The sequence below is a fragment of the Anopheles bellator genome, chromosome 2 (assembly GCF_943735745.2).
Source record: "Anopheles bellator chromosome 2, idAnoBellAS_SP24_06.2, whole genome shotgun sequence".
In the NCBI taxonomy this organism is placed as follows: domain Eukaryota; kingdom Metazoa; phylum Arthropoda; class Insecta; order Diptera; family Culicidae; genus Anopheles; species Anopheles bellator.
In genome coordinates, this window is record NC_071286.1 from 9110455 (window position 1) to 9124732 (window position 14278).

The 14278-nt window shown below is 49.1% G+C and overlaps 2 protein-coding genes across 3 annotated transcripts; one reads left to right on the plus strand and one right to left on the minus strand.

The window, feature by feature from the left end:
- Positions 1–3343, minus strand: LOC131208934 (signal peptide peptidase-like 3). The gene is made up of 5 exons (XM_058201877.1): positions 2995–3343; positions 2806–2928; positions 2093–2741; positions 1896–2016; positions 1–1832 (listed from the first exon to the last, which is right to left on the minus strand). The coding sequence occupies exons 1-5, from the start codon at positions 3341–3343 to the stop codon at positions 1764–1766; spliced, it is 1311 nt and encodes a 436-aa protein (XP_058057860.1). The 3' UTR covers positions 1–1763.
- A 1050-nt stretch (positions 3344–4393) lies between these two features.
- Positions 4394–7182, plus strand: LOC131212783 (solute carrier family 25 member 44). Of its 2 annotated transcripts, none has more exons than XM_058206799.1 (2): positions 4394–4464; positions 5031–7182. In XM_058206799.1, the coding sequence occupies exon 2, from the start codon at positions 5407–5409 to the stop codon at positions 6370–6372; it is 966 nt and encodes a 321-aa protein (XP_058062782.1). In that variant the 5' UTR covers positions 4394–4464; positions 5031–5406; the 3' UTR covers positions 6373–7182. The 2 variants fall into 2 exon arrangements, with proteins under 2 accessions (XP_058062782.1, XP_058062780.1); XM_058206797.1 differs by lacking the exon at positions 4394–4464 and adding an exon at positions 4474–4693.
- Positions 7183–14278: the final 7096 nt, after the last annotated feature.

A 14278-nucleotide genomic window follows, 5' to 3' on the forward strand; every position in this document is an offset into this window, starting at 1 on the left:
TTTTGATTATAGAAAAAAAATCGTATATAAAGTATACATTCGAGATAGCGGAAGGTATGAAATTATACAAAAAAAATTATTATCACATTATTCATATCGAAGTTCAGTTCCGTGGCAAACAGGAATCAGAACACATTAGCAAGCAAAATTACACAGGAAATCACTTCCAGCGTGCGAGACGATGAAAACGGATGGTTGATGAATCAGACAGGGGCACGCTTTATGCGCACAATATTGGTTGATGAGAAGAAAACGGCGGTGACGGTTGATGTGAAGTTCCCGCACGCAATGTCGGTTGTGTCGGGGAAAATTCATACTGAAAAACATGCGTCTCCAAAGTAGTTCCCACACGTAACATGTGTGGCATTATGCACATTTGAATGCTCGAACACTCCTTTGCCCTACCTTACTTCTTTCTACAGCACTCTTGGCTTACCGTCTAATTGAACCGTTTTTCTTTTCTGCCCCAGCCTGTGCCTTCAAAGGAAACTTTGAAGCACACGTTTTTATGACATTTTTTTGTGTTTGTTTTTCACCCGGCACTGGATGCCTCTTTCAGAGGTGATTTTGTCCCCTCAAAAAAAGTTTCCGTGAAAAACGTGTGACGAGGATGCGTGTGTTTGTTTGGAAAGCAGGCGTGAGTACCAAGCGATGAGTTGCGACGTAAACTACGAGTATCTTCTTCGGGTCTATCTCGCCAACCCTTCCGCCAGCCAGTACACCGGATCCGACTCCAACCGGGGACGCCAAAAAAGGAAGAGAGTGCGAATGCGTAAAACAAAGAGTATGGGCTCACTCGGTACTAATGGATACTCGGTTTCATCAACTTCAGGTCTCTTACATAAATCATAAATAACTGAAATTGCATTAAGGTACGCGCTACGGGCAGCCATTAATAATTTTGCACAATCTTCCCAAATGAAAAGGGGCCCTTTTCCCGGGACGATTAGCAGTCTAAAATAATACGCTTGAACCGTGGCAGCCCATCGAATCAGCCGTCGGCCGGCATGTTTGTGTGTATGTGTGTGCCTTAACTGGGCGAAATCGAGAAAAAAGGAAAACAAGAAAAAAAACAAATACTCAATTTTAAAACAGTACACTCGATCAAAGCGTGCGCTGCACATGTCAAAAATCTCGTGACTCGTATTTGTCGCGGGACATACACGACCGATGTGTGTATAATGAGATGCTTCCTATGCATACTGCTTTTTCAGTGTCCTTGATGGAGTGTCTCTCTGCTTCGGATCGGCGGCTTTTCGCCGGTAATGAATTTTGTGAGTGTTTCTTCCGATTCCTTTCCGAACCGGATATGCCATACTCACACAAAACACACGCATACACACACAAACATATTACTAATCACACTAATGCCTAATCACATTCACAAACCAAAATCTTTCGAATTATCTTAGCTGATTATGCGTGCCATGCCATGCTGTGCTGTGTCCTCCGTTCCCTTACGTTAAGCCTAAAACGTAATTGTCCACCAACCGCGAGCTGCTTAGCTCTCTTCCGCGGTTGGCGCACAACATTTGTCCGTACGGCTGCTGCGATAACCACTTTGCTACTTTGATTTACCTTTTAACTTTTACACTGGTTACCTAGTGTGAATGTCACTCATTCACTCTTTCTTTCCTTCTCTCGGTTTTTCTCTCTGTCTATCTGTTTGCTCTTTTGCTTTCCGTCTAAACGTTTGTTTCACTTAATACTATAGCGTTCCGCTTCCGTTCCGGGCACGACAATCCGGAAATGTGGTTTTGCACTTATACTTCTAGCTGTTTCGATGCCTGCTGTATGATGAACGGTTCGCTCCACATACGCCGCAGATCGCCCTGCAAAAATACCAATTTGGTGAACCACGCACAATCGAAAGTTTTCAAGAAGCTGCGAATTACCTTCAAGTAAGCCATCGTTAGCAGAGGTAGCAGTGTAAACGGTACCAGATACAGTAACGCTGGTTGCGCCGCTTTGAATACTTCCGAACTGACAGTCGCGGTCAACAATCCAAGAAAGTAACTGAAATGTGGAGACGACAAAAGGCATTACATTACACAGTTCACGGCGACGAACCTCGCGCCATACGAAAGCCTACCCTAGTAAGGAACAATGGAAATAAGTAAGCTTCGAGCCGACGCCCCTCGGGGGCGGTACGCCAGTTTCGGCCGTCTGCGTGGTTTGTGACTTTTTGTACGCATCGTAGCGCAGCACGAAGCAGAGCAGCAAGCCGGGCATCACGATGTCGCCCAGGCCGAGCATCGAAAAGTGGCCACTGTTGTGGATGCTCGGAAATACCAGCTTCCCGGGTAGGTTTAGTTTCGGTGGTTCCTTCACGTAGCCCCCGAGATTGAACTTCCGCGCCACGATGCCGACCGGATTGTCGGCGGGCCGCGTCGCCACCTTCACCATCACGTTCGTGCTGAAGATGTACGACGAAAAGAACACCCAGAACACGTCGTAGATGAGGAGTCCGGTCAACAGGAGCGTCGAGACCTTTAAACTCGGCAGGCGCACGAACGCGATGAACGCCACGCACAGGCCCATGCCCATCGCGTCCATCAGGAGCCAGTGGCCAGTCAGCACCCAGATGCACACGATCGACACGGCTAGCGAGAAGCTAAACAATTCTGCAGCCGTAAACCGACCGCACACACCGAACGATATCCGATTGCCGTCCGTGCAGGGCCGAATAATGTACTGGCACATCGGGAGCAGCAGGAACGCAAGAGCCACGGTAGCGATTACTGCAACGAATGGGACACGTTAGTATTGGGCGGCGGGTGTCCGAAACTCGATTTCTGTCCTTACTAGCAGTGCACACAGCAAACAGCATTTGCATCGAATCGAAGAAGAAAAACATCACCAGAAGGGAAATGGATGCCCCGAGCGGTAGGCACAGGGCGTGCATCGTGTCCAGGGTGGCAAATTTATCTGCGGAAATCAGGGTACGTTATCAAAAAGGGAGAGCGTGGCGCACACCATGCCAAGGATGCTTACTTTGTTCCGGCTGCACCGGTTCGCCGGTGAGCAGGTTGTTCATGCTTTCGCTCTGCCGTTTCTTTTCCTTTTCCCGCTGCTCCTGCTCCATATTGAGACTCCGGAAACTACCGTATACGATGAGGAGCATCGAGATGAGACAGGTCGATACGCGCGACGAGTCCATTATCGTACCGTACGCCCACTGATAGTCTCCGTGTGCTTCGCCGTCACCGTGCCCCAGAATGTTGTCCTCCCCGAGCTGCCCTGCTGCTGCCGCTGCTGCCGCCGCTGCTGCCGCCGCCGCCGCTGCCGCTGCTGCTGCTGCTGCTGCTTCCTGCTGATGGCCGGTGCCAAATCCTTCCGACATGGCGGTACGGCCGAGCCAGGTAAGAGCAGAGTTATACGCAGCGGTGCGTTGTCCGCTCCGCTTGATTGAGAGAACCCGCGCTGATGGGTACTGCAGTGGTTGGAGGCTTGGATCTACCAAAAGGGGACCACGAAACGCGGAACTGATTGTCCAACTCGTTGCTGCTTTCGGCGCGCACTACCGGGTGTAAAGTACCGCGGGCCGGCAGGAAGTTACGCTTCTAGGTACATTTTCGGCTACGGTCGTCGCTACTTCAAATACAGCTCGTTTGTCGCGACAGCTGGGTTCGTGGTATCTGGAGAAAAGGTAAACGAAGAAACGGTATTAGTTTCGCTGTTTGCGTGATGAATTTGAAAATATGCCATCGTTGGTCGGTTGGGGCCACGATTTCGGGCCCATAATCAGTTCAGCTAAGCAAACTCACTTTGCTTTATCGTAGTGCAAACAATTTCATATGAGACCGAGCCATGCCCGAAGGCTTTCCGGTTTTTTTTCCATCCCTTTCCGGTTATGCCGAACTGATAACGAAACCAGATGTTCATGTTGGAATCGATAGCGAAGCAAAACACACGGTGCCATAAAAGGCACCGATTTCAGTGAGCACCCTTTAGCTGAGCGCCTTCTTTTTATGGTATGAGCTGCGCTTGAGCAGAACACGACCGACCGTGGGAAGGAAAGAGAGCCCGCTACTCGCTCTCGCTCTATCGCACGATGTCAGCTGTCATCGGCCATACTGGGAGGCCACACGAAGCGTAAAAGCTAGCATAAAATTAATTTGTAATGCCAAACTGTTTACGCCTCGCCCAAAACGTTTACGAGTCGGCCGACCGCAAACACTGTTAGAAAACGCTTTGTTTACAAATAGAGGGTAATATAAGTTCTTATTTGCTGGTATAGCAACAAAATCGAAAAACAGAAAAACGCCAAACCGAGAAATGCCAAACGAAACGTAAACGGTTTGGCATTACAAATTAATTTTACGCTTCGTGTGGCCTCCCAGATACTGGCTGTCTAGCTGACAGCTGCCAGTGCGCGCACTGTTTTTCTTCGCGAGTGAGCAAAACTTTTCTCTTCACCGTCCGGACTTTTGCTGCTGCTCCTACGCAAATCATCTGCAAACGGTACTAAAGTCACCTTTACCGAACACGAAATGTCGGCCTGCGAACCCGTCGGTGATGGGTCGAGTTAGCGCACCACGGTACAACAGCAATCACGCGCCCCGAACAAATCAAAACGACGGAAGGCGCAGCACCCTGCTAAAATACAGTACCAGCGAACTGGTGGCCACCGTTTTGGGCTCTGTGCAATGAAGAGTGCTGGAAAAAGGGACCCACAGTGCGTTGTACGAAGGTTGGTGCACCTTGTGTGTGAAACTAGCAGAGGCAAAGTTCTGTGCATCAGATTCGCGGTAAAACAGTATGCTGCCGTGGAGAGAAAGAGAACAGTCCCATGTTGTGATTGGGCTGCCCGCGAGCAAGAGCTATGCGCACAAGGAACACACATTACATAAACGGCACGACACATTTCGCGTACGGGGAAGCGTTTAGATGAGGGTCATCCGTGTTATGATAATGAGTTGCTGAGAGCGGCCGCATCGTTACTGTCGAGGGCGAAAGCGAAAGCATAGACACAGAGATAGCAGAAAAAACAGTAATCTTCCATTTTAACCCATCCTCCCCACCCACAGGACGGTTGTGTCGGCCACACGGAATCACGGGCACCGCTGGCAAAGGTGAAGCAATCGTGAAAAGGGAACACACACAACACAAAAGGAGCAAACAACACTGCCACAAGGTCACATTCGTCTCGCGGGCCATGATGAATCGAACGCAGCATATTTCAACATACGGATGCTCCTTGCTGTTGTGACGTCACTCTTTGAGGGTTTTGCATCACCTCACACAGCGACGACAGTGCCAACAGCTGATACCAACGCACACAGACTCGTTGGAACCGAGCAACGATTATCAACGCGTCTGATAAGTGAACACAACACCGGCCGTCGACGACCGACCATCATCTGACACACAGTGGTGGGGGGCTCCGCATCGAAAAAAATCAAGATGGGGGACGGCGGCACTACCGGGCCCTTTCTGCGCACCATCGAGTGGGACATGATGGACAAGCGCAAGTTTTTCCCCCTGTCGATGCTGAGCTCGTTTTCCGTGCGCTGTGCACTCTACCCACTCACGGTGATCAAAACGCAGCTGCAGGTCCAGTTCCGGAACGACGTCTACAAAGGTATGATCGATGCGGGCATCAAGATCTACCGCAACGAGGGCATACCGGGTCTGTACCGTGGCTTCTGGATCTCCTCGGTGCAGATTGTGAGCGGTGTGTTCTACATCAGCACGTACGAAGGCGTCCGGCACGTGCTCGGACAGTACGGGGCTAACCAGCGCGCCAAATCGCTGATCGGTGGTGCCTGCGCCTCGCTCGTCGGACAAACCATCATCGTACCGTTCGATGTCATCTCCCAGCACGCGATGGTCCTCGGTATGGGGGCACACGGTGGCAAGAACGGAGCCGTGAACCCGCTCGGTATCAACTTTGACAAGGAGAGCAGCCGGTTACGCATTACGCGTGATATTGCGCGCGAAATCATGCGGCGGGACGGTTTTGCTGGCTTCTACCGTGGCTACACCGCCAGCCTGATGGCGTACGTACCGAACTCGGCCATGTGGTGGGGCTTCTACCACCTGTACCAGGACGAACTGCTAAAGATCGTCCCACCGTGGGTTTCGCATCTGCTGGTGCAGTGTGTGGCCGGTAGCTTCGGTGGTTTCACCACGACCATCATCACCAACCCGCTCGACATCGTCCGGGCACGGTTACAAGTTCAACGGCTCGACTCGATGAGCGTGGCGTTCCGCGAGCTGTGGCACGAGGAACAGTTTCACATGTTCTTTAAGGGCCTAACCGCCCGATTAGTGCAATCGGCCGCATTTTCCTTCAGTATCATCCTCGGGTACGAAACGATCAAGCGGGTTTCGGTTAACGAGCAGTACCGGCATCTAATCAAGTGGTAGGAAAGCCTCGGAGGCACTTCAGTTGTTTGTTTTTTTTATGAATAGGAAGCGCTCATCATAATCTGCAAATATGTTCACTCTTCATCGTTACACCCCCAGCGTGTGTGTGCGCGCGTATATCTCACCGCGGATCGTACGTAGGCTTAAGGCGTAATGTTAGAAGTTAAACGTTTCTCAAACAACCCCCTTACGGAACAATAATAGAGACAAGGAAATGTTACAATAACAGCACCGCTGGGCTAGTAGTTTACTGTAGAGCTTCGGTGATAAGCTACTTAAAAAAGGATGCGCAATATTTATCAAACGAAAGAGAACAAACCGTCGCAGCGCATAAGCCACGTGGTGGTAGATATTTAATTAATGGTGTTAAAAAACTCCGGACCGAAAGTAGCATTGGTTGCTCTTTTGATGTGACAATATCTATGGCAACTGTGGTAGGACTGTACACGGTAGAATATTCTCTTTCCTATTTTATCTGTAGGGACTGTAAAACGCGCAAACGAAATGGTAAACCATGGTGTTATCGTTGTAGTTTAGCCTGATACTGAACCATAGGCCACGAGGGTAGAGTTTTTGGTGCAAAAGTTTGAAATGCCCTTGAACTGTTCAGAAACTCCACAAACTATGCACACCGACAGTATCACATTCAGTTCAAAACTAGAGCCAACATTTCTGTGGTGTTATTGTTTTTTTAAGATGTTAAACTAAACGGCGAACGAGAGGAATAAATCAATGTAAAGTATGTTAGGTGGTCTTTAAAAAAGAAATAACAGAAAAAGGATGGAATTTTGCAGAACGAAAAACCAAAAACAGCTTTAATAAAGCTCATGTTGAAAATGTTATCGTGAGGGATGTTTCTTTTTTTTCGACTTGATTAAACGGTTTATAGGATTTAGGCCAGATGTAGCCGACCCATTCAACAATCTAGTTTGCTGATGGCTGCACATCACCAGGGAAACATCTAGTGTCCATGGGAAACACATCATTTTGCTGTACACTATCTATGTTTGATCAACTATGACTACAACTTCCTTTAGCAGTTTTTAGTAGGTTACTGGACTTACTGGACATTCAACAAATTCAAATGATAACAAAACACCTTTCACATCTGGGATGGGTCTCTTGACATCTTGCCCGCCTGAGTGTGACCTCTCCCAAACTGAAGGTAGATTCGGACCTGGAAAAGCGCAGCGTTGGCGCACATATTGAAGCGAAAAGCCAAAAGCATGCAAAAGCATAGTGAAAGCCATATTTAATGCGATTAAATGGTCGAGCAAAAAGAAACGCTCAATCAAATCGGTGCTTGTAAGAGAACAACCGACGCACGCACGAACATAAAAAAGGTAACGATGGCTGCCTTTGCAACTTGAATTTTACTTGTGCGAGACTGACGCCGAGAGATGGGAAATTTCAACCCAGCCAACATCGTCGTACGCTGGGCCCAACAGAAACAATGAAAACAAAACAGCAGACCGGCTAGATAAACCATCCGTCCGTTTGGGTGTTGCTCCATTGCTACACTATTTTACGGCCGTCTGGCAGCCGACTTCTGTAATGGCGAAACACGGCTGACCGGCACAATCCGAAGCGTACATGAAGCTGGCAGCCGCCCGTACGGTTCTCGCCGACGGTTCAGCCCTCGCCAAGCACCGGCCACCACAATAACTTGTAATTATTTTGAAACCTCCTCACAGACAGACGGTGGGGTGATGAACACATTTTTTAAATTGTGTTTGAAATTCATTGCCCGTCTTAATTGTTGCCTCCAAAACGATCGTCGGGTGCAATCGGATCAGTTACTGCCCCAGCACAGGATAGCAACGGCTGGGGTGGTATGCCAGCCAGATTTATGCAACCAACAGCTCGGGAGTGATGAAAGAAATCATAAATACACCCAGCCCTCGTTTGGGCTGGGTACAGAACAAGAGTGGCACGAGCAACATCGGTACTGAGTCTCCCACCGGCAACATAGGACTCCGGTGGCACAGATAGGCTAAAGAAACAATAAACCGTATAAACGGTAAACGTGGAAGATTAGTGGAACTGGATCACTGGGCCCCTGGCACTGCTGCTAAAGAGGTCGGGGGCCACCGTGCGATCATAATCCGTGGGTTTGAATGAAATTGGAGACAGCCATTCTCTCACGGTTCCCCGGAGCCAAGAGCACGATGCGCGTTTGTGTCCTGCTTTCCGTGAATTGAAGCTGTGCGCGGTCAGATCGTCGAATCGAATCAGATCAGAGGGTCACGAGGCCTCACGGGAGGCCTCTTGGGTGCAAGATCGAATCGACTTTATAACTAGTTCAACCATTTGATGAGGGAAATGGGACAAATTTTATTTATATTTCCCGCAGATCAAAATAAGTGTTTTCGCGAATGAGTGTTTATTGGCGAGGTTTGACACCTTAATCATAACAGGAATGATTCCAAGTTTTGACAGCAGTCGCAGGAGTCAATTTGCAGTTTCGTTAGTACAAAACAGAGAATAGAAAACAACACAGCAATTTGGATTCTATTTGCCCTTCTCGGTTTAATCTTTACCCTTCTTAAGCAGAATAAGCACTCATGTGTGAGAACACGCGGCGCCGTTGCGCTTAAATTGCGCGGCTCGATGCTAAATTGCAACCAAAATGTACACCACCCATGGCTCGATTGGAGATGTTGTTGTGGTTCACGTATGTTGCCGACTGTTTGCAAACACAACTACCCCACCACGAATGGGAAACAATGGCAACGGCGCCTGTGAGCAAGCTGGTGGCGTTTTATGGAACTCTGAAATCTGTGCCAACGGATTATTGGTTCCTGGGAAGTGAAACAATAGAGTCTCTGCATGCCACAGCTAGACGTCTTCGCAATAGTACCCACTGGCGGTGGCGACAGAATGGGAGTTGTTTCGTCAGGCCCGGACCAGCACAAGTGAAACAGATGATAAAAAACCCATTACCTGTGGCAGGAAGCGGATCGCGATTTGAAGGATGGTCTGACGTATTGTGGCGCGACTGCACAACACATCGCTACAACTAATGGAAATCCTTTAGACAAATATGATGATGACCATTGTGGGTGAGTTCCTTTTCGCGTCATTTCTTCGACGGCTCTATAAAACAATGGAAAAAAGGGAGACCAACAGCGAACCACACGCCGGACGCGGAATGAGGAAATTCAATCGGTAGACGGATTGCAACAGCACAACTACGGTCTACCCTCCCCCGGGAACGGATGGCCATTTTGCTTTCCGATGGGCTTTACTACCTCTGACGCCACTCGGTTACTGTTGCAACAATATTTGTTGTTCGCGCGCGCGTTGTTCCATATTTCCACAGTCGGCCTCAGTCAGTCTTCGTCCGCGGCGGCAACTCACAATAGATTTATGCTTTCAGTGGCGACCACACTCCAGCCGTTCCGTTGTTCGTGTTATCTCAATCGTGGCCCGCGGTTTGGAATGCTTTTGCGCAAAAAACGGACCTCCTTATGAGGGAGTTGCTTCAATTTATAGACATTTCTTCAGTGAACACACAGTTAACAGACTAAATGAATTGTACCAACATAAGCGCTCATAATGGCTGCTGCTGTGCTCCGCAGGCCACAGCAAATGTTACTGTTCGACTGGCCTCCCAAAAACGAACGACGCGACAATCATGAGCCATTGTTTCGCCGCAACAATTTCATACTCGATGCTGTGCTGACGACGCACGAGCATTTCGCTACGCCTCGGGATCGTCTCCGTTCAACAGCCCTTTGCCTTGGCCCGTCACCGCGCCCTGCGTTGCGCTGTTCAGCACAGTTTACGCCAATAATTCCAACTGCAGAGGGCAGCGCGCAAACGTATTGCGAGCGGGCTCGTAAAATACAAAATAAAATATTATTACCAAAGCCAACAATTGTTGGCAGACTGACGCGGAGCGCGCATTATTAACTTAAAACACTCTCGTCACTTCACGATATGTTATGGTGTTGAGGATCTAGAGAAATGAAATTGCTTTCCAACGGAGCGCGGCCGCAGCATGGGAATTGGGAGCAGCAAATCGGCCGACCGCACACCGCGTATCGATTTCTGCGGAAGAGGAAATGGGCTTTCTGCGGCCCAGACGCCACGCAGCGGACTCGTTACGCGCGTTCGACGACTTCCTGGAGAAACGCGTAATGTGAACCCCGCTCGCCGGGCGAATGCAGGCGCACGCACCGCATAACAGCCTTTGCGCCCCGTCGGAAATTGCCCAATTTTGGGACTCTCCCCGCGCACCTCGCCGCCATCGCACCCGTCCACTTCTTTCAACTACGACCCGCGAGCTGGCCGCAAACATCGATCGGTTTTAAAGGTCCGATGACGTCGATGCCGAACCTTCGGCAAAGTCGATCGGTACTTTGTACACCGCCGCCAAAGTACGTGACACACGTGGCAAGGGTGCTCAGCGCCGCCTGTCCCAGCCTGTCAGGACGGTGGACGCCAACACCCCGGAATACGCAAATTTGAATTTACGCCCCCAATTAACCTTCTCGCCAGACGTGGTAGTGAGGGTGCACGCACGAAAATAGAACCAGTGACGGTCCGCCGTTGAGAGTTCTCATCACGATGCCAGTGGCGTTCCCAAATCTTTTCCAGGTGTGCCACAAATTAGTAGCCCTTCGTCGTTGTCGAATTTTGAACCTGTGTTGAAAGGTTGCCACCAAAATGAATTAATCCTCTGATCGACTGCCGGGGGCCATTCCGTCAGCCTCACACGATGGATGATGGCAAGTTTTGAAGGAAGGGATGCTTTGCTTGCTCCATAAACGCTTTCTTCCCACTGCGTGACTTTCTCTTTCGTCGCCAATCTGTGGCCCTGTTTGGGAGTCACCTTTCGGAATGGTTTTGCTGGACCTGGACGTAAAAGCGGTTCGGCAGTTTTCCAATCTCTTTTTCTTTCCGCCGACCCTTTCGATGACAGCACCCCAATTTGTCACGTGAAATCAGAAATTGATGATCGCCCTTTTCGCTACTCATAGCGAGTGATATCGATTTTTTACTACCACCTTCTCATATGAAAAAGGAAGATTGGAAAGGACAATTGAGTACTTAAAGACGTGTGATTGACTTAATTTGCCTTTAAAATATTCAATTATCGAAACATATATTCGTTCATCAGTTCGAGGTATCAGTTAGGCGCCAACCGCAATGTGACGATAACCGTAAGCGACAGATTGCCAACCCGTTCCTGTTATTCTCTAAGCGTTAACTTCATTAAAGCGTCCGCGGTCCGCACGAACCCAAGGCACGATCGATCGATCGATCATGTAACGACGAAAATAAGGTAATTTCGCACCCCGCAGCAGCAACACGCCTCAAGTTGCAGTATTGAATAAAAAACCGACGGCAAGTGTACCAATGAAGGCCCTCGTTGAAAGTCCATCGTGTGCGCCATTTTGGTGACATAAGACGACCCACACTAAATGGTTTGGAAATTACTTAACATTTCTCTGTATTTGCATTGTCGGCGGGCTGCACATGCAAATGTGGCCGCAGGGCCGGCTAGCGTCAAATGAATCAACCAAAACCGACGGACAACCGGGCAGGAATTAGGGACGGCGCGGACCACTCGCGTGAAGAAGGTGAAGCCCAGCAAGTCGTGACACGTTCGTTCCGACGACGACGACGACCAGTAATGTGATCGAATTTCGCCTGTCGCGATCCCGGAGACGGGAAGTCCTTTCCGTGGAGGAATCATCAGCCGACCGTCGCGAAGTCAAAACAAAGGCCCCCCCGGCACAAACATTACATTACAACACACTGGCCGCCGATGACCATTTAGACGCCGTTCCAGTTCCGCGACCCATCGTCTCGGCGGCGGGGTGGTGTGTAGGTGGAAACGGAATACAGGGAAAAGCTTTTCCACCCAGCAGCAGCTGGGGGACGGAAATGGGTGTCAAAATATGTGGAGCAAGTTGCATAATGGAAAACATACACAGAGAGACTCTGACGGAGGGAAAGAAAAGCGGATGAAACTCAACCACTCGCGGCACGGCATGCAAACGGCTAAGCAATCGCGATGTCCGCGACCACAACCGAATGCCGGAAGCGGCTGGGTTGTGGAGGCGGCGGTTGTGGATGGGTTGGCCCCGTGCGCAAAGGTACTGTGCGGCAGGATTGAGCAGTTACTTTGGGCTCCCACAGCGTCGGAACGTTGGGAAATGGAAAATGCTCTTGACGATTACATTCGTTGGAGGTTTCCACTAATTAAAGTATTCAGACTGACCTACTTAAGACTATTTTAAATGCAAGCTTTATGCAATGAATAAACTCCATTAAAATGGAAGAGTAACCGAATATCCCTTAAATATAAATAAATTCTTTGATAAAAACAACAAAGCAGGAATATAAATCAGCGAAGGCAAACTACGAACTTGAATATTCCTAATCATTCAGATGTGTCTGGAAAATGTTGACCAACACTAACATTGAAAGGCCAGTTCCAGTAACTTATCAACCACTGGAGCCGTCGGAACTCGCATTAGTAAGCATTAGTCAAAAATAGTGTACCGACGCCAATGGCTTCACGGTGGCTCGAATGACCGCAGCGCGATCACCGATGGCCAACTGACCACACCACCATACTAGGGTCGGTAGAGCTCTCTTCCGCGTCCGAACGTAAAAACGAAACCAAAAGCGAAGGGCAGCTTCCACCTCTACCGCCGGCCCTGGGACCGCAGGCCCTGGGAACGCGGGGCCCGGGACGCTGACCAAATTTGACAGTGATTGATGGTGAACGACCGCGTGCGCAGAGCCAATGCCTGCAGCCAGATTTGTCCACCAAGCAACAATCCCGCCACGCGCGAAATTGGAACGGATGAAAATGCAAATCGGTTACGACGACACGCTTTCCGGATCGACGGTGGCGGATCGCAGAGCCAGCCAGTTCGGTGCGCTGCTACAGAGATCCACTTTCAGCAGACTCACTTTCGCTGGCCAACACCTGGTGCTGCGCCATGGCTTGACCACCGCGCGCCGGCCAAAGCCCTCCGTGCGTGCGTACATGCGGTGACTCAAGGAAAGGCGACCGACAATAACATGGTCAACGCGTCTAAACCCGTCTGAGATTCCGATTGGTGTGGCTGGGACGATAAGCGAGCTTTTGCCAATGCCAGAATGTAAACAACTGAGGCCACCGTACTTATTGCGCAGATTATGGCTCACGTCGTGGTTCGGTGCGTGCCTTGCTTCGTGCGCTTCCTTGTTTGGTCGGAGGTGAAAGCGTGAAAATGCATGTTGAATGAAATTAATACTAAATGCGAACGGTGTCTCATTCAAGCCCTCAGTAACAATGTCGAAGAGCAGATTTAAACAATGGTTCATATCGTTTGGACATTTACAGTAGCTTTCAATCATCTGTTTCTTCACCAAAACCAAAACAGTGAAGAAAGGTCCACTCGTATAAGCAGAAAACGTTCGTTCAATTTTGAAATAAATAATGAAATTATAATAACAAAATGATCAAAAACATAGAAAGAGTCTCGAACAATAGTTAACAAACAATTTACCGAATAGAAAAGTTTGAAAAGAAAATGGAAAGAACATAAAAACACAGCATGAAATAGAAATGCAAAATGCAGTTCCAAATTTAATGCAATAAACACAACAAGTACCAAAATAACAGAAAAGCGAGTAAGAAAACTAATAACTAACCAAAGTAAACGAATGTCGTTATGAAGATGCAAAAAGAGCCTAGTAGAACCTATAACCTAATACCTAGCACAACAGAGCGGGGTTGCGAATCGCGGTCAAATAAACGCGCAACTCTCAGCCGGGAGCCGCGGCCAAATAAATGACCAAACAAACGATGGTCTAATGATTGTCGAATTTGTTTGCCTTGCCCTGGCACCTTCAAACTCATCCCCGTCATTCTACAAACAGACTGCCCCCTTCGGGTGGT